General features: G+C 39.4%; 1 protein-coding gene across 15 annotated transcripts in view; it reads right to left on the reverse strand.

Moving 5' to 3' along the window:
* Positions 1 to 20292, reverse strand: part of ERBIN (erbb2 interacting protein) — a 132778-nt gene that overhangs the window by 39907 nt on the left and 72579 nt on the right. For 14 of the 15 annotated variants that reach the window (XM_075137239.1, XM_075137228.1, XM_075137234.1 and 11 more), the window contains 3 exons: positions 13731 to 13809; positions 10823 to 10912; positions 3230 to 3286 (listed from right to left, as the gene is read on the reverse strand). In XM_075137239.1, coding sequence (XP_074993340.1) covers positions 3230 to 3286; positions 10823 to 10912; positions 13731 to 13809 — 226 coding nt within the window. Of the gene's footprint in view, positions 1 to 3229; positions 3287 to 10822; positions 10913 to 11837; positions 12074 to 13730; positions 13810 to 20292 lie in introns of those variants that run through there. The other variant, XM_075137238.1, reaches the window with a different exon arrangement.

Genomic DNA, 20292 nt, shown 5'->3' on the forward strand with positions numbered 1-20292 from the left:
AGACCAGGGCCTCAGTTATTTTCCTCCCCTTCCCCACTACCTGCCTAGTCTATAGCACTTGCAGCTCTTCTATGACTAATATCTCTTTGCTTTTCTGTATTGTTTATAGAGCAACTATATTTTCAGACAAAATGCAAACAAAGCTTCCAATAATGTTAAAGTAACAGGAAAATTAAATGCTAGAGGAAGAGGAATACAGGACTGGAAAGAAAAATTTACTAGATCACCGAGTTACACCTATTTCTATCTTTGCCACGGTGGTATGTAATCCCTCCCATAAACTGAAAAATCTGTTTAATAATTCATATTATTGAACTTGCTGTCAAATCAATCCAACACTAAGGGATCAGGTAGTCTAAATTATGCCTCAGATTCTGATGTTGTAAACAGTCAGCTTCACTAAGGTTAACACTACAGCTTACTTCAAGTAGCATACAATTCAAGAGGTGTGTGTGATAGCAAGATTGGGTCCTGAATCATCGTAATTATACTCTCAAGTAACTTGCTTCTTTCTAAAAAAGTTACTCTTTTTATTGACAATTGGGCAAAAGACAGAAGCTCAAGAAAAAAAATAAAAAATAATCTTTTTATATTTCCATCGGACCATTTTCCCAACTTTCAGCTATGTATCAGATAAACGTCTCTAAAATAGTCTCTGTGTATTTTTGCCTTCCTTTCAGTAGAAATATTTTCATTGAGCCGGTTTGCATTATAATACTGCCAGTTTTGTAGTCTCTGGCTATGGATAAGTTCCAAGCAAAATGATGCATTTGGCACAAAGCAAGGCTGATTTAGTGTGTTGGCATTCATTACCCATTTTTGATTAACAGTCTTTCAAGTGCTTTATGCTTTAGTGTTAAAAATTATGTGCATGTTTAATTCAGCAACAGGGCTAGCTGATTTTGTAGAAATTTATCCAAATACATTTCTCATTACAAATATGAAAGAATTGGCTGTAAGCATGAAAATATTAAAAAGGTGAGAGGGAAACAAGAAAAGATAGTTGTGTTCTATAGCAAAAATATTAGCTTAAAAAAAAAAGCCTTCGGATTTTCTACACTGTTTAAAGCTGTACAGCATGTTCCTTTTAAAACACATACTCAGGTTTGGAAAACTCTGTAAGTTCGAATTTCACATCAGCTTCTGTTCTAACGTAACAGCTAAAGCCAGGCCATGGATGCCTTTGTTGGCCAGGTCAACTGCTGCACAGTTGTATTATCCTGAAAGGCAGATTCACCTCTTGCATACCACGGACACCACAATGAATTTTTTCTCCCCAGTGTACAGCACACATAAACAATGTATGTTCCAGTGTCTCACTGTAGCAAAATGCATATTAATGTAGTTAAATTAAAAAGAAAAAAAAAAATAGTCTCAATAGCTTTCATCTCCCTTAATTGAGCCACAATGTACCAGAAGAGAATAATAAAGGTGGTATCTCAGCAGTACTATAGATCATTATGGAGGTGCTGCAGAGGATATCTTCATGACAGCTGCTATTTTCCAGCAAAGATGAAATTCTGAAAACAGTGAAGTCAACAAAAAAACTCCCAGCAACTTTAACAGAAGTTGTGTTTGGCTTAAATACATTACAGCATTTGTTTAAATGTCTCTTATCACTACAAGAGACCTCCATAAACTACTCTTTTTAAAATATCGCATATAATTCATGCTATTAGTGTTAATTATGGTAATTAAGGTCAGAGTAATTTTATAAACAAGACCTGTATTAGCTATAAATTTTAATTATAGCTACTGTTCCTCAGTTGGGAGTAACTTAACTTACAGAGTTACTACCTCAAATTGCACATCCTCCAATTTTTTTCTACTGAAAATTGGTGATAACAGAAAGAGCAAAGGAGGATAGAGAGTATTTATATCACATGAATGAGTAAAATGCATCACACTTGATTTAAATTCACACTTTCTGATGCTATACATTTCAGTCCAGATATGAGTTCTGGCATCTTTATACAGCAGACACCACAGTACAGTATCTAGGCACACAAAAAGGGAATTCCAAAGGAACATACCCCTTGGTCACGTCTCAGGCATATAATTTGCTACAATCACTAAGAAAACTGGCTGTTGTATTTGAAGGGCTGGCAATTCACACTTCAGCCTACTGCATGCAAGTGTCTGCTAGCATATGAGCTGGACAGAGTGAATATTCAATTGTTAGCTCCTCCTCTTCTCCACTAAAACATCTCACATCCACCAAAACCGGTACCTCTCTTTACCAGTTTCTGTTGCCTGAGGAGGACCCCTTTTACAGCACACCACAACACACTCAGGACTCTACAGCTGGCTATTCACATCCCACCTTTGGGATCTCTGTTTCTCTCTTCATTGACCTTTTATACCTCTGTTAATCCACTTAGACCTCCAGGTCCAAGTCAGAAATTCAGAGCATTGCTCTAGCTCATAGAAACAGCAGGAACTGCAACACCATCAGCCTGGGCTTTTTTGACTAAATGAGTCAGAATTGCAAGGCAGGGTTTAGAAAGATGCTAGATTTTAAGAGCGAGATACAATTGGATTTAGTGTAAAAACAAATGCTGTAAGAATTTCCAGAACTATTTTACTATTATCGAAAATCCACCTGAGGAACATGCTGCCATTTTGTTAAACAAGCCTGTTGCATTATAGAATAGGTTCGGCATAACAGATTCCATGCAACACTGTAACGAGTTGTTATTTTCTTCAGCCCCGAAGTATATTAAACTAAAAAAAAAGTGTTCAAGTCATGTGAATAGCATTCCCTCGGTCATTCTGAGCAAGCATCTCAAATTCCACATTTGATTTAGAGGTAATGATCTTAATCACCAATGCCCAAGTCTCAGTCTCAGCCATCAGAACCATACCCCGACAGGCATCTGGGCAGCCATACAATACTGCGTGCAAGAAGCATCAGACATCTCAGAAAGATCATCCTGAGGTGCCCATGTGCTAACTTAAAAGCTCAACAGGTGGATCAGAAATCCACAGAGCTGGACAGAGACAGAAAAAAAAATCTCTGAATAGGAAAATCTCTGAATAGGCAGACAAGTCAGTCTGAAGAGAGATACAATTTCAGCAGGATGAAGGGAAAGTTCCTTGTGAGAACTTAGTCCAGTTACCTGGCTACACGTTTTAAGCTGTGATCTACTTTTCAATATGCACTACATTATTAGGGTAAGTACAGAAAGAACCCTCCAAAGTAGTTTAAATAAATGTCATCCATACTTACTTTGGCAATATTTTTAACTGGTTTTCTCTAAGTTCCAATATCTGGAGTTTAGTTAATCTGTAACAGAAAGGCATAACAAATTATCACTATATACTCTATTTTATGACAAGAGGAATCGCTGAGCTTACTTATATTACTGAATTTCAAAAAAGATCTACAAGTTCAAAATATTTTTTCTGTAAGAATAAAAACATGTTTTGTGCATAAATCTGCATGTTATTTTAAATTCATTTATTCATTGGGGTTCGGTTTTGGTAAAGCAGCAAACGAACTAGATCTTACCTGCTTTTCTGCACCTGTTTGAACACATTTGTTTTCCTTCATCGCAAAGATTTTAAAGCACTTCATTGGATTCATTATGGGTACATGTTATCATCATATACAGAAGTACACAAGAAGTAATAGAAGAAAAGTAGCATCAGTCCACACAAGTTACAATGCTGAATTTCTAATACCGGCAATGTATCAAGCCATTTCATATAAAAAGCCTCATCAGAGGAATACCTGTGGTCTTCCACATGGTAAAAACAACCTTTAAATTCATTTCCTTCCAATATTCTCTTTCTAGTCAGCTTCTTAATCCATTTTGATATTTCTGATAGAAGGCAGTTTGACCTTTCTTTCAGTAAATCCTTGGTTGCAAGATAAATAACCTCTAAATACCAAAGTCAGCTGCTTCGCCAAGATAAGTTCAAAGCAGTCTTGACATTCAAGCAACGTACCATCCCCAATGGAATTTTTGCATCAGGACAGCAGTGACAAGACTATCTCTTTGTTAAATGAAACGCAGAAACTGAGTTTGGTTTAAATAGAGACAGGATTGTAAAGACAAGAGTTCTACATGTGACCCACTAACAGCCCTCATACAACACAAAATAGGGTATTAAGCTTCCTGACTTAAAAAGGAGCTTAGTGAACAGACCTGTCTTTCCTGAAGGTGCGTAACTGAGTATGTTGTAAGGACAGAGACAAAAACCTTAATTTTGATTAAGAACTATACTTAAAATAAAAATAGAAAGCTGAAAACAGTGTTTATTTTTCCTCTAGACATTCGCTCATTTTTGGATGCATTTGAAAGTAGCAATCTGCCATGCCTGCAATAACCTAAGAATATAACAGTCACCTTGAAACAGAGCAGAGGTCAATGTAGCCCAGCATTGCAAGCACTACTTGCCATCTGGTAGCAACTGCTGGAGGGGAACCTCCTCCCCGCAGCCTCTCAAAGAAAAACCAACACTCCAACAGTGCTGAAAGAATACCCTAATAAAAATACAGTTCATGGTAATATCACTGCTGTCAAACTAGGACATAACCAGAAAGGACTTCCCAGTCTTCTTACCCTACCTGCACCCTAAGATACCAATTTGTGACAAAACAAAACTTGTTTGTTTAAGCACCCTCAGATTTGAATGGTCATTTTGGGCTTGGACTTCTGAACCCAAGAACAACCAAACACTGCGTTAGGCACCAGTTGGTGTTGCGCTTTGATGACGGGGAAAATAGCTATACAGTTTGTAGGTTTTCTTCACAACACGAGTATGCAGCCAAATTTTTCAGAAAGGAGTAGAAGCAAACCTCCATTCATATGCTAACTATAGATGTGCACACCAACACTCCGTTGACTTTAGCCATAACTGACTGTACTACACTTCTAATAAGTAACTCTCTGAACTTAAAGACTGCCTTTGGTGATAGAAAGATTCATAGCTTTGTGACCTTGTTTCACGTTCTATTCTTTCTTCAGCTAACCCTAAGAAATTGGAGATACAAATACCGAATTTCTTACGCGTAGAGCTACATAGAGACTACTAGGGAAACATTTTCAAACTCTCCTAACAGGGAGACACAGGCTCTGTCTAAACTGGTAATTTTCTTGCCGTAATTAATGAGAAATATTGGACTGAAGCACTTTTCACTTCTTCCATTATGACTGGAAGGGTTAATTCAAGTTTAATATAATAATACACATCAAATCCTCAGGCTAGCTGCTCTTTAAATTGCTGGTGTAAACACCCATACTAAGCATCTGAATTGTTATAATGGAACTGAAAAACTGGGGTTTAATTTGGAAAAGAAATACAGACAGAGAACTAGTCCACCTATACTAAAGGAAAAATAGAAGTCATAGTGGCAGAACATACATTTCCTGTGGCATTCTATCACAAAGATTTGTCATACTCATATGGAAATATTTCATTTCTCAACTGTAAAAACCCATAACCACAGAAATATTTACACATCACCTAAACACAAAGCTGTAACAAAGTATTATTCAACTTTAAGTATACCTGGTGTAACAGTCTCAACAAAATTACTGTTACTGCATGGTTATTTAATGTAACCAACTTAGCCTGCCTTTAAAGTGTAGCTCAACTTTTAAATAAAAAAAAAAAATCTCTACATGAACACCTTGCCAGGATATCATCAATATTCTTCCTAAATCTCATTTCTTTAATTATACAAGCTGTAAAAAAATGTAAAAGAAATATATAGCAGGTATGCTTAGAAACTTGCTGTTCAACAGCAGTCATTCCTTGAAAAGCTAAAAATATTTCATAGAGAGATGTTCTTTATTTTTCACCTCCTTTGCAGTTTTGCTAACGCAGAATACTTTTTTTTTTAAATTGTAACTGAAACATAAAGGCAAGAGGACTGAAATATATGTATCCTATAGCAGGTTGCATTTGCAAAAGTTTCAGCCAAATTGCATATATGTAACTAAATTAAGTCCCCAATTTGATTATCACTGTACATTTATGTAAAAAACTATCCCAAAGTAGATACTACTAAAAATATCTACTACTGCAAATACTACTGGCAAATTGCTGAGAAAGAAAATTAAAAGTAAATTCATTGCAACATCATAGTAAAAGTCTCTGGAAGCAATACCCCATTACAGACAACATTCTCAGAGTTTTTAGAATGACACTGAAGATAAACTCTTTGCTTATCTTAACACCCATCAGTAAATAATGTTTCCCTTTTAAAGCCCTGTCTCAAAATTAGCATGTAGTGAGCTTCAAGTTTAGAATCCTCTGCTTATATATTTGTATATTTAAATGTAAATATATATGATGTATTTGGATACAACAGATATGGTTTTCTTAGGTAAGCATAAGCAATTCCCAGATTTCTGTGCACTGGCATGAAGGCTAACTCTGCGATCCGTGCCAATATTAATGCATTCGAACTAGAATTTGAGAGTGGAGGGAAAAAAAAAACACTTTATCACCTCAGAATTCCAAAGGAACTGCCACATTTAATCAAAAGTCTGGTCATTTTTAGTAAGTCTAACAGGCTAGACCAGTACAATATCACTGAAGGACAGCAAGCATGTAATGCTCATAAAGAAGGGGAAAAAAGATTGGATAACCTTGACCTCAATAGTACGCAAGGCTTTAGCACAAATTTTGAAGGCGAGGATAAAGCATGGAGGTAAATGTAATAAAACATGTAAAAAATGTAAAAAAATGCTGCATGGATATACTAAAAGTAGTTTGCATTACACGAAGTTTTCTTTCCTAAACATAGAATCACAGAATCATAGAATCTTTAGGGTTGGAAAAGACCTCTAAGATCATCGAGTCCACCTGTCAACCCAACACCACCATGCCCACTAAACCATGTCCCTAAGGGCCTCATCTACATGTCTTTTAAATACTTCCAGGGATGGTGACTCAACCGCTTCCCTGGGCAGCCTGTTCCAAGGCCTGACCACTCTTTCAGTAAAGAAATTTCTCCTAATGTCCAATCTAAACCTCCCTTGGCGCAACTTGAGGCCATTTCCTCTCGTCCTATCGCTAGTTACGTGGGAGAACAGACCAACACCCACCTCGCTACAACCTCCTTTCAGGTAGTTGTAGAGCGCGATGAGGTCTCCCCTCAGCCTCCTCTTCTCCAGGCTAAACAACCCCAGTTGTTTAGCGCCTCATAAGACTTGTGCTCCAGGCCCTTCACCAGCTTCATTGCCCTTCTCTGGACACGCTCCAGCACCTCAATGTCCTTCTTGTAGTGAGGGGCCCAAAACTGAACACAGTATTCAAGGTGCGGCCTCACCAGTGCCGAGTACAGGGGCACGATCACCTCCCTGCTCCTGCTGGCCACAGTACTTCTGTGGTGTGGATGCCACTGGCCTTCTTGGCCACCTGGGCACACTGCCGGCTCATGTTCAGCCAGCTGTCAATCAGCACCTCCCAGTCCTTTTCCTCTGGGCAGCTTTCCAGCCACTCTTCCCCAAGCCTGTAGCGTTGCCTGGGGTTGTTGTGGCCGAAGTGCAGGACCCGGCCCTTGGCCTTGTTGAACCTCATACAGTTGGCCTCAGCCCATCAATCCAGCCTGTCCAGGTCCCTCTGCAGAGCCTTCCTACCCTCCAGCAGATCAACACTCCCGCCCAACTTGGTGTCATCTGCAAACTTACTGAGGGAGCACTCGATCCCCTCGTCCAGATCATTGATAAAGATATTGAACAGGACCGGCCCCAGTACTGAGCCCTGGGGAACACCGCTCGTGACCGGCCGCCAACTGGATTTAACTCCATTCACCACAACTCTCTGGGCTCGGCCGTCCAGCCAGTTTTTTACCCAGCGCAGAGTGCACCTGTCTAGGCCGTGAGCTGCCAGCTTCTCTAGGAGAATGCTGTGGGAGACAGTATCAAAGGCTTTACTGAAGTCCAGGCAGACCACATCCACAGCCTTTCCCTCATCCACTAGGCGAATGTTACTGACGAGGTGCTCAAAGACCCATTTTGGGACTATCCTGTTCAATATTTTTTAACAGCAATCTTAAAGGATAGCAAAAATGTGTAGGTTGGCTGATGCTACAAGAGACAGTCATAGACAATACACTGAATTATTGTGACACTGTAGGGAAAAAACCTGTACAACCTTAAGGAGTGAAAAAAAATAGAAAAGGGACAAGATGTCATAGCACCAAGTCAAGTACTCATGATTTCCTTGTAGAGTCATCAGCCATTTCTAACTGAGCTGTCTAATGCATTAGTCAATCGTGTGGGAAACAACACTAGGCAGCTGCAAAAAGGGCTAGTGGAACACTAGAGCGTAACCACAGACATTTCCAAGAAAAACAAGAAGATAATCATGACATTGTACAAGCCATGAAGAGATCTCAATTTGAATTCTAAATATAGCTATGTATGTCGTCAGCCTCTGTCAAAAAGAAGAAGATGAATTCAAACCGAAACTCATTCCAAGACATAGGAATATAATCAGGCACAAAGGAAAACCTACGACACCAGAGGGAAACAGAATTTTGTTTAGTCTAACAATTTAAAAGAGTGGTATGAGAACACTATAAAAACAGCAGGTGAGAGAATGGGGGATAACACTCATGAGAGATGAGAGCAATTAAACGGTGGAACAAATGAATATGAACAGTCAGAGAGAAATTGATGTGGGAAACCAGGTTTCTAACCTGAATTGCTAGAACAGAGACCCTGACACACGGAGCATAAAAACATTGCTAGCTTTAATATGGTATTGGCTTAGTTTTTAAGAGGTATTATTCCTATAGTTTCCCGCAAGAGCAGGAAACAGAACTCCATTACTTCATGTGTTCCCGTGTAATGAAAAGTAATAGCTATAAGGCCATATACAAAACAATTAATGCACCAGATTGGAAGAAGCTGAAGGCTTGTCCTTTATGGGAATAACCAACAATGGTCTAAATATCCCAAAAGCTTCTACCAAAGCTTTTTTGTTTGTTTGTTTTTCAAAAAAGTATTCCCGTATTCTGAAGTACAAGTTAAAAGACCGTTTGCACTAGCAAGCGTTTATATATCTAGCTGTAAAGCTGTGGGGTGATAAAGCAGTCTGATCACTTACAGAACAGAAGTACTTAATGTCAAAGGGGGTCTGAACCTTACTTTGAAATGGCATTTTACCAATTCATTGTTTTCTAATTTATTTGATCTAAACATTATCTTCCTATACAATAGTATTTATTCTGTGCAATACCATTGTTAGCAGGTAAACTTATATAAATACTTTGAATTCATTTAAAAACAGCTGATGAGAAAAATCTTAATTTCAGTTTCATTCTCCTAGCTACAAGCTAGGATGCTGCAAGTCACTATTTATATTTTAAAAACCAAGGTTGAATTCTTCATAGCTATTAAGAGAAACATTACACTGGAGAATTGGCTTTCAAGTTGCCTTCAGTAACTGATTTATTCTTAAGCTGTTAGTAATTAATGACTTCACCATTTCCCTAACCATTAAGCATTATAGAAGCAGACAGTGATGAAGAAAAAATTATAATGAGGCTTTTTTAAACTATGTGTAAGAGTAACTGCTTATAAGACCAACTGTGTCAACATGAAGTCTTCAATTTCATCTGTAGTGCCTGGTTTTTACTAAGAAAATTTTGCCATTTATTTAGACTACTAAAAAAACAGAACAGAAAAATGCATAGGCAATCATTAAAATGCCAACAAGTAAAGACTATGCATCTTCCAGATATTTCTTCTTCAACCTCAATGAAAGCTTTTGAAACGCAAACTTTGTGTACTAGAAACAAGCACGATAATTCATGCTCCTGCACCATAAGCAGCTTTTTTGTTAGCTGAGAGTGTAACAGATCTGGTGCTTTTAATTGTTCATCAGGGAATGACTAATAACTGGACAGAGAAGAAAAGGCCAACAACTCCAATCACAGATGACTAATAAACTAATGGACTGCACCCGTGCTCATCTTTCATTGTACATCTCCAGATCTGCCAAACTTCTGCAGCACTCTGTTTGGGGGCTTTTCTAATCTCTTCTAAACCGTGCTGACCCAACTATAACCATACAGCCTAAGGCAATTGCTTTCACACAGCTTAACACAATTAACTAATAGCCTTATTTCCTGAAAGACAGGCTTGCTGGACATGGGATGGAGTAGGAGAGTGACAATATAGGAAAAAGAGAGCATAAAATAAGAGTGAAGAGAGGGGAAAAAAGCAGAAATGGCTAAATCAGCATAATAAGGAGAACAGAATGAACTATGCTCATCTAGGAGTCTTCCTTTTAACAATATTATCCTTTCACTTTTGCTCCCAAGATTTAATCCATCTTAAAGAGGTAGGGGTTTAGTATTTGTCCTGTATTTAAGCTATTACACTGAACAATTTTGCTTAGTCAGCACACTGTAAATATGCTAAGTCTTTCAGAAAGACTCCCGACAACAAGGCACTTGAGAATTATAGATGTAAATGAAGGAATCCATCCAGGAGAGGACAAGTGGAATTACAGATGTCATTATTTGCTTCACTCGAATTACTAAATTATAAACAACCTGTATTTCAGAAATACTAGTCTCCCATACTTACCAGACTTGTATTGTAAAAGAAGCAAGTATGTAAATGAGTTTTATTTCTTGGCTCTTTATAAGCATACTGTCTGTCCTTCAACAGCGCAATTGAAAAATGGTGATAAAGATTCAGGGTTTTTTTCTATAACTCATACGTAGCATACATGGATTGGTAATGTGCACTTCTTCCCCTACTCCAGTTCACACTTTGCTTGAGAAGTAGCAGAAACTGCTCTGCATAAATTTAAAACTAAATGTAGATACTAAATTTCAAATTCAACTTACCTGCCAAAATTGGCTGGCAAAAACTCAAGAAAAGCATCATTCAGGTACAGCTGCGTTAGATTTAACAGTTGGGAAAATCCATCTGGAAGCCTATATAGAAATAAAATAATGTAGTGACTTTTTTAAATTTATATTCAGGGTATTAAGTCATATTTTCTTAAACAACTGTATAGTATTGTAGTCCTACATATTGATAACATTAAAATTAAGGTGGTGTCCTGGTTTCAGCTGGGATGGAGTTGATTTTCTTCCTATTAACTGATATAGTGCTGTGTTTTGGATGTAGTATGAGAATAATGTTGATAGCACACTGATGTTTTAATTGTGGCTAAGTAATGATTACACTAGTCAAAGACTTTTCCCATGCCCTGCCAGGTGCACAGGGAGCAGGGAGAGAGCATGGCCAGGACGGCTGGCCCAGCTGGCCAATGGGCTATTCCATACCATATGACGTCATGCTCAGCATATGAGGTTGAGCGAAGAAGAAGGAGGGGGGGACGTTTGGAGGGATGGCATTTGTCTTCCCAAGTAACCGTTAGCTGTGATGGAGCCCTGCTTTCCTGGAGATGGCTGAACACCTGCCTGCCGATGGGAAGCAGTGAATGAATTCCTTGTTTTGCTTTGCGTGCGCGTGCCGCTTTTGCTTTCCCTATTAAACTGTCTTTATCTCACCCCACGAGTTTTCCCACTTTTACCCTTCTGATTCTCTCCCCCATCCCATTGTGGGGGGAGTGAGCGAGCGGCTGCGTGGTGCTCAGTGACCGGCTGGGATTAAACCACGACAGTCCCTTTTGGCGCCCAACATGGGGCTCGAAGGGTTCAAGATAACAACAGATTTGATTGCAATGTGCTAGATTGAATTTATAGCTGTTACTGCTGTTTAGCTATTAATGGGCAGGCTCCTGTGCTTGCCATGGGGCTTGCTTGCCTCACTGTATATTAGAGTCTTGTGCTCGTTAGTGGCTGCTTTGTGCTTTCGCTGCTTGCTGGACTGCTGCACTGCTGATCACCTTACCGTGCTGTGCCAGGAACATTCTGATAACAGCAGTGGGGATGTGCCTGGGCTGGCAGGTGGCCAGGGCATCGCTGCTGTCTCTGTGCTGCTGTGCTGGACAGGCTGGAACTCCAGTGTGGACTCGAGTCGAAGGGACTGTGACCTGTGGCTGAGTTCACGTGAGAGCAGGACGCCCCGAGGCGTCTGTGACTGTGGATAAGCCCATGCCCAGGCAGGTACATCTCGAAGCATCTGTGGCAGTGATTATGTCCGTGCTGCAGCAGGTATACCTCTGAAGGGATTGTGGCCTAAGGATAAGTCCACGCTGGAGAAGGTACACCTCGAAGTATCTGTGGCTGTGGATAAGTCCATGCTGCAGCAGGTACACCTTGAAGCATCAGTGGCTGTGCATGAGGCCATGCTGGAGCACCTCAAAGCATGTGCCCATGGATAAGCCCATGACAGGGGAGGTACACCCCTGGAGAGATTGCAGCCATGGGTAGGGCCATGTTGGAGCAGGTTCACTTCTGAAGGGACTGTGGCTGTGGGTAAGGCCACGCTGGAGCAAGTCTATCTCTGAAGGCATTGTGGCCCATGGAGAAGGCCATGCTGGAACAGGTGCACCTCGAAGCGACTGTGGCTGTGGATAAGTCTATGCCGCAGCAGGTATACCCCTGGAGAGACTGTGGCTCATAGGTAAGGCTCCACTTGGAGCAGGTACACCCTAAGGGACTGCAGTCTGTGGATAAGTCCAAGCCGGAGCAGAGGCAAGGGGAGGAGTTCATTGCAATGTTAAACCTGATGGTCTGGTCCAAAGGGACCAGGGGTGGAGATTGTAATGGAAATACCTTCAAATTGTTGTAACCCATGATTTGAGTTGCATGTTATAGGAATGACTATAAGCAGGAACCACCTGAACCAATGCAGGACAACCCTTACAAGAAGCAGCGCAAGCGCAGCAGTGACCCAGCCCAAGCCGGCTTTGGTGCCCAGTAACTCCACACAACACATCACCTCTTCTGTCCTGAATGACCACCATAACAGATGGAGCCCAAAGTCATGGACTAAATGAACACAGTGGACATTTTGTGGACATTTATGGATATTTTACAGACATTTTATAGGGGTGGTCTATAAACTAAGGGAATGATATCTGTGTATTGTATCAAAGGATGGGAAGGCGGGTGGTGGTTAATGAGAATTTATTGGATAGTGTGGGACCTGAGCATGACGTAAATGGTATGGAATAAGGGATGGATACCAGAAATCCTACAGAATTGCACTAGACACTTGCTCTCTGTAAGATTAGTTTCAAAATCAGTTTTAAGTATTGAGGACAGTATCTACAGGCAATAAAAACTACAAACTATAAATGTAGTCTTGCTCTGTATTTGTGATCTCCTGACACGTAATGTGGAAGAGACATTCATTAGAGACAATAAGATAAATTAAAACCTACGCAATACCTTTTTTCCCCAGAAGAGTCATGTTGTGCAAAGTTTGGATCTCTGGCAGTGCCACTTCTGGCAAATTAATTTTGTCATTATAGAAGGTGACAGGGAAATCTATTTATATAAGCTAAGTTTGAAAAACAGTTGTACAGGCTTTAGAGTAAAATTTATTATATTAAGAAAGAAAACTCTTTGTATATTTCTCTATGTTCACAGAGAAGTGTGGACTTAAAAAAGCTGAGAAAGCCGCATGGTATAATGCAGATTGCCCACGTAGCCTATTAACTTGGGCAAAATACTTTAATGAAAGAGCTATACTGTATCACAGTGCAATGAGGTTAATGAAGATACTTCTCAGGTAACCCTGCTCTTTGCCACCAAGGGTTGGCACATATCTGGGGCAAGTTTGAGACTCAGCAGTGTTTGCACAAAATATAAAGTATCAAAAAAATGACAAACTTACTTTGAAATTGGATTTACGCTGGCCTCAACAACTGTCAAGACTTTACAGTTTTTTATATTTTCTGGAAACTCCTGTATGCCTGCAAGATACAGGGAGAAGTAGGGAAACAGTCTTAAAATTAGACTCCATCACAGGCATAAAAATTATGCACGTAAAACCGCTAGCCATAAAAACTTGAATTCATTTAGCAACCAGTGGACTGGTTCTCTGATATTTCATTTTAGATCCATTTTTCATTAAAGAAATACTCTTATGCAATATCAATTCTTTTACTATTGTATTCCTAAAGCATTTCACATTGCACCTTAGCAGGCAGCTCACCAAGCAGCATTATAGAGACACAGTACACTAACAAATCCCCCTGCTCACTATCAAATATTAAAGTACTTGTACTTCGTAATGTACTTGAGATCAGGCCCTCAATCCCAATATTATTTATTAAAAATAAAATTCATACACATGGTAGAACAAAGTTTCCAACAGAATCTGTTTGTCAAATGCATGACTTGTATGACATTCCAGGTTAAATGGTAAGACTTCAAATCTTAAAGTGTGTGTACAGCATTCATGGTTCTGAATAGATACCCCAAAATGTGACATATGCTTGCTGTTCGCTTCAGATTATTTGCAGAGAAGGACAAAAACGCTGCAGACACAATTATGTCTGAAAATTAAAACAATAAGGAACCTCTTTTTCCAAGGTTATCTCCAGAAATGCCAGCGTGAATTTGCAACCCACATATCTCCCAAATTTGTATTTGTGAGAAATTGACAAAACAGGCCTTGAAAACAGAAGACAGGTATCCACCACCTCAGTAGGAAATCAGTACTGAATCATTCTACTGCCCAAGACTTTCACCTCAATCTTTACCATACCATAAAAACAAATGAAACCATGGTTATCACAACCGCAGTTGCTTTTGCAATGTATCAGTACATTGTTCTTATACTGTGGAACAGGTGTTTTTATTTTAAATAACTTGTCCTAAGTATAACACCCATTGATACCGCAATCCTTCCATTTGGATTAAGAATACACTATTTTTTTCAAGAAAAACCCATATGCTAGTAAAATAAAGTTAGTTTTAAAACCAAAAAACTGGTTTTTTCAGGTAACAGAAATCTTGGCTCTTTGTCTTTTAATTAATGCATGTAATTGTGTTTGCTTCCAGCACGCTTTATCAGGTGTGTGGAGAGGGCAGCCTGAACCCAGAGAACGAGACCACTAAGAAGGAACTCTACTCTGTGGATGCTTGCTTTTAGCCTAGTGAGAGTGTGAAGTTTCGTGCTAGTCCAAGCGGCATTAACTCTCTTACGGTCCAGCTGCAGAGAGAAAGACAAGGACAGTGTGTCTTCTCATTCAGATTGGCAGGTGGATTTGGTTATGTCTCTCCATATATCTGTTCTGAGAATACTGAAGGAGAAAAAATGTGGCAAAGCATCAACTCCTAAGTAATGTTTTCACTTACATAGGAAATTATACAATTTCTGATGCTAGCTTAGAGTTTGGTTCTTTCTATGTTTGTGCAGTAACAAGATCAACCTGGTATATTAGGATTTAAGAGATGGCAATACCACCTGACAAGAAAAGTAGTCACAAAACACATATTTTCACATTAAGTCTATTTGTGATACTGAAGGGCAAAGTCACCATGCTGACTTTTCCATAAATTCAACTTAAATAGAGGCACCATTTCTGTCAAAGTAGACTTTTAGGTCTTTCTTGACAGGAACATGTTTGTCATACTAAATGGTTGAAACTATTACTTTTTACTCACACCAGGTGTTGTACTGTGTTATTGAGAGATGAAAGGCAAGAAAAGCACACTAAGCCACACAGTTAATCCAGGTGTTTAAATACCTCTAAGTATCATGGATCCTTTTGGGAAATAGTTTGTTGAACTCAAGAACAATAAAATATAGAAGCAGAGGAGACCAGGAGGAATTGAACCATCAACTGTAATATAGGCCAAGATTTCTAACACTTCTGGTTTACTACCATGCGTGTTCATGTACATGCACACATATGTAAATAAAAATATAGCTTTATATATATGGCTTCAGCCATGTGAATTTTACTGGGGCTGTGAGTGGAGTCGAAGCAGAAGATGATGATAGGGGATACTGATTCAATTCACTTTATCATTCTCACAGCTCAAAATCAAAACTAAGAAGGTAATACTTATAATGTAATGAAGCTTCATTTCTGGAAAGCAGCAGTGATATTTTCATGTCCAAAGATAGGTTTAAAGAAAGATTAGAAAACTACCACAGAAAGATTAGTTTTGCTGTTGGAATCACACTGAGAAATTCTCTAAGCTTAGTTTTTCTGAAAGATGGTCACACTACTGGCCTCAGCTTGGTCCTTGGATGAAAGATTGCTCTGGTCCAACATGTTAAACCTCATGTTTTTAATATATTAATATTAGTTTCCACTGCCTGTGTCAAGAATTCATTGAAGCACAGAAGACTTACATCTGTGATAACTACCTAGAAAACAAAACACACAGCACATCTGCTAGAGAGGAGAATGTCAATGTACACTTACTCTCAAAAGAACAGCCAAATAAAATATTAGCTATCCAAATACAGACATGTTAAATCAGCATGCTTTTGTAGATAATCTCTACAGTAGTCTCTTGTTTGACTGTGCCTTGGGCAAGAGGCAATAACAGTTTTAACAACAAATTAACAACAGAAATTCAACTTATAGAAGAAAGCTAACCATGAAGGAGGCCATGAATTTAATTTTGCTGCTTCTTAGAGCCAGGATTGTTATGGTACACACCATCTTTACCAACCTCACTCAACACTTCAGTACGGATAAATGGCAGCCATCATTCAAAAGAGCAGTAAACTGGGAATGACAGCATGGAATATACCTAATGTTTCTAGTACACATTCAGAAGAGAAAAAAAATTAGGAGACTGCTCCTCTCTACCACATGATAGGAAGCTGCATTTACTAACTGGCTATACAACAACCTTCAGACACTCACTTTTCCTCAGCTATATTCCTCCTGCATGCTAGAAACATGCAGTTACTGTTGGATTAGTATTCTTTCAGTTCTCCCACCAAGAAAGTGAACTCAAAAAGCAAGTAAGAAAGAAGAGTAAGAAGGCAGAGAGACACCGGAAAAAGAGATGAGAGAAGGACAAAGGGCTGTAAAGAACGCTTTGTAAGAGGATCTGTTCCTTCTTTCTCTGCTTTCCATCTATCCTTAGTGTCCTCAATCTTCTTCCCTGTTAGGGAAGAGTCTCCGTGACCACCTCTTTCTACACTCCTTTTGTAACACTGTGCTAATTAATCCATTTGATAGCCATCCCCACCCTCCATGAGCATCTGATCAAACAAGCACTGCAAATTGAGATCCACATTCCTTTCTAAATGTCCTGGACACTAAATCCCATTTTTCTTTTGGGTTTTTTACCGCTTCCTTTATACACTGATACTCAAGAATTACAGAAGAGGAAGACAGTGCAGCAGATACTTGGGGTTTACCTAGTCTATTGCAGTCTTATCCCACTTTCCTTGAAAAGCATCATATGGACAGGTTCTTCGTCCTGCTGTTTCCTACTTTATATGGTAACAACCATCACCCCCAACCCATTTCAGTGCTGCAGCTGATTTACAGATCATGCTTACTGACTTCCAAAAAAATACAAGCCATCCCACTTGCGGACTATGACCATTTGCAGAGCACAACAGGAGGAAATATGATTCGCTGGTAATCTTTAATTCTAACTACCAGATCCAAACTGAATTGAGAGCAAAGTTCTTTTTGTAGTGTAGTTTCCCACAGAAGTGAGATTTACGTAATAGCTTTTAATATTTACTTTTCTGTTCCTTCCTCCCCGTTTTCCCAAATTTCAGGCACTTTTAAACTCTCTGGCCAGTTTCTACCAAAACCAACACTTTTAAAAAAAAAAAAAAAAAAAAAGAGGGAGGGCAGGGGGGGCAGGACTGGAAGATTGTTAAGGAAAATTTGGTAGTAAGGAAAGGAAAAGGAATCTAAAATTCTTCTCTGAACTAAGCCAAAAGCAGAAAGCATTCATCATTCAGAACTCTATGGCAAAACCTCACCAGCTAACCAGCCTAACCTAGAAAGCGGTGTTTAATCAGGATCCCAGACCAGCAAATGCCCAAAGAGCATACCAGAAAGGTCATACAGGGATTTCGGGTCAATGGCCACAAATCTGAAGGTAATCAACCTCAGTTCTGGATCATATAACACAGCTGAAATACAGAATTTTGCCTGATCTCTAACTCCCAGGAGAACAATGATTGTTTTGGCATAGCTTGTCAGAGCAAATGTGCACAAACGTCCCTCTCTTTGTTTAGACTGGATTAAGGCAATTGTAAGTATAATTGGGGTCTCACTCACCATCTGGAGTTACACTCATCTCCTCCCCTACATAGCACAATCCTTTCCTATCACCGGGGTCAGCATAACTTGCAGAGCAGGAGAGAAAACTGGGACAAATTTTCTCTCCATCAGATAAGATTTTTTCACTTGGAAATACTGCCAATTCTGGATTTACAGAAAATTGTGCAAGTCACATCTGCCTCTGGCAGTATCCTTCACTGCAATGGATCCCAGAGCTGACAGCCCAGTATGCTACCATCTCAGCTCTACTGCAGATGGGGGCTTGCTCTGCTGTTCATACTCCAGTCAGGTAGTCGTATTTTTCTTCACAATCAAATGCTAAAACTAATATGCCCAGAGTTCAGTTATTGAAACCATTACAGCAGTGGCAGTGCCTCCAGTGTCTCCAAATCAAGTTCCATCTCTTCTCATACAGAAATGTTTTAAACAGGGTTGCCAAAAAAAAAAAAACCCCACCAACCAAAAACACACGAAACACTATTGGTTCAATTCCTAACCAGCACAGAGAAAGAAAACCACTAACAAATATGAGACCTGTGGAAGCCATGTAAGTGATGTCCCCAAAGGAAAGAGTTTATAGCTAGATCTCTCAGTTTGCGGGTAAAAGGGAGAAAAAAAAATTATTCTCTCCAAAGAGCAGGCACACCAAAAAGCCCTCTTGCTGCAAAATAAATGAAACTACAGCCTGCTGTGCACCTGTCCCACTCTGCACCCTTACAAGTATAGAGGACACGGCAGCAAACATACTGGCTCGGTTTGCATGAATATGAAAGCAACCTTAATTACATACATTCTTCCTTCAGTTAATCTATTCATCCTGGTCTCAACTTCTGGGCAAGCAGTTATTAGGACCTGCCTGAAAGCAGCTCCACTGTGAAAAGAGGAGCTTTTGTTTGTTCTTCCACTCAGGGCTCTGCTACAACTGTCCTTCCAGCCAGTATGGATCAAACATAGCAATCAAAATATTTTCAGATCTCAAGAATACACACCACAACTCTCCCAAAGATTACATAGAATTGTTTGCAAAAGCTGGAATTTTAAACTGAAATCTTAAACTAAGATATCAGTCACAGTCTGCATTCTTATGTATTCATATGATTTGCTTTAATTTGGGATTTCTGCATACTTTCTGAATTAAAAGCAGCATTTTTCATTACTCAAATTAAGCAGTGTGTTAAAGCCCAATCAATTCATTGCACAATGCTGACCCATCCTTCCTTTTGAACATTCATTCCTCTTTCCAAAATTCTTAGAGGATCCCCTGCCACAGCTGGTTTCAGATCAACCAGGATCTCCGGTTTCCATGAGATGCCTGACCAGCCTGCAGGGCAGCAGTAGCAACTTCCTGCTCAGAGCTACACGTACCTGTGCACAAGGTGGTACTCAGCCGTTGCCAAGCAGCTTAGGAGCCTCTGGCTTATTTAGTGAAAACCTATCCTAAAGTATCAATCGTTTCAAGAGAAAGGAGCAACTATTGCAAATATACTTTCATCTAGTTCTGCAAACAGATAGCCCAAAGCTTTTGAAACCTGCTGTATGTCACATCAGTTGCTCCTCTTGCATTCTCAGAGTGTCAGAATTGTAAAACTCCTTGCAACTTGGTCTTCCTTGTATATGAGTATTACAGAAGCCATGGCTTTCTGTCCATCTCTTACTAAAGGCAAAAATATATAAGCTTGGAGACCTGTGGAGGAAAACTACCTTTCTCAGGAAGTACAATTCAAAAAACAAATCTGTCATAGTTTTATCCTATCATCATTAAACTTGTAAATAGCTTTTCATTCTCTAGTCTCTCCACTTTGTTTACGCAGAAAAGTTCCCTTCCTATCAAGGAAATCACTAATCTAAAAATCTTACAAAATTCTGAAAACAAACTCCACTGGATTTCCTGATTTTTCTTTGAAGTGACTTTGCTCGACAAGTATCTACTTACAGCTTAGTAAGCAGATTCACCTCTCCATTTTCAGTTTACAAAGTCCTTTTCTCCAATTCTACACACTCTGAAAGTTTTAAAGTTTCCTTTCCCATTTGTCCTCCCTTTAATGATGGTCACTTGCAGCGTTGCAAGCTACGACTATGTTGGGGGCTCCTTTCTTAAGTTTACACAATGAAAAATGGAAGTTGAATCTTTATTTGGAGGACTGTTCGGAGGTTCTTCACAGGCGAAAACAGATA

Source organism: Calonectris borealis, chromosome Z (genome assembly GCF_964195595.1).
Source record: "Calonectris borealis chromosome Z, bCalBor7.hap1.2, whole genome shotgun sequence".
Classification (NCBI taxonomy): domain Eukaryota; kingdom Metazoa; phylum Chordata; class Aves; order Procellariiformes; family Procellariidae; genus Calonectris; species Calonectris borealis.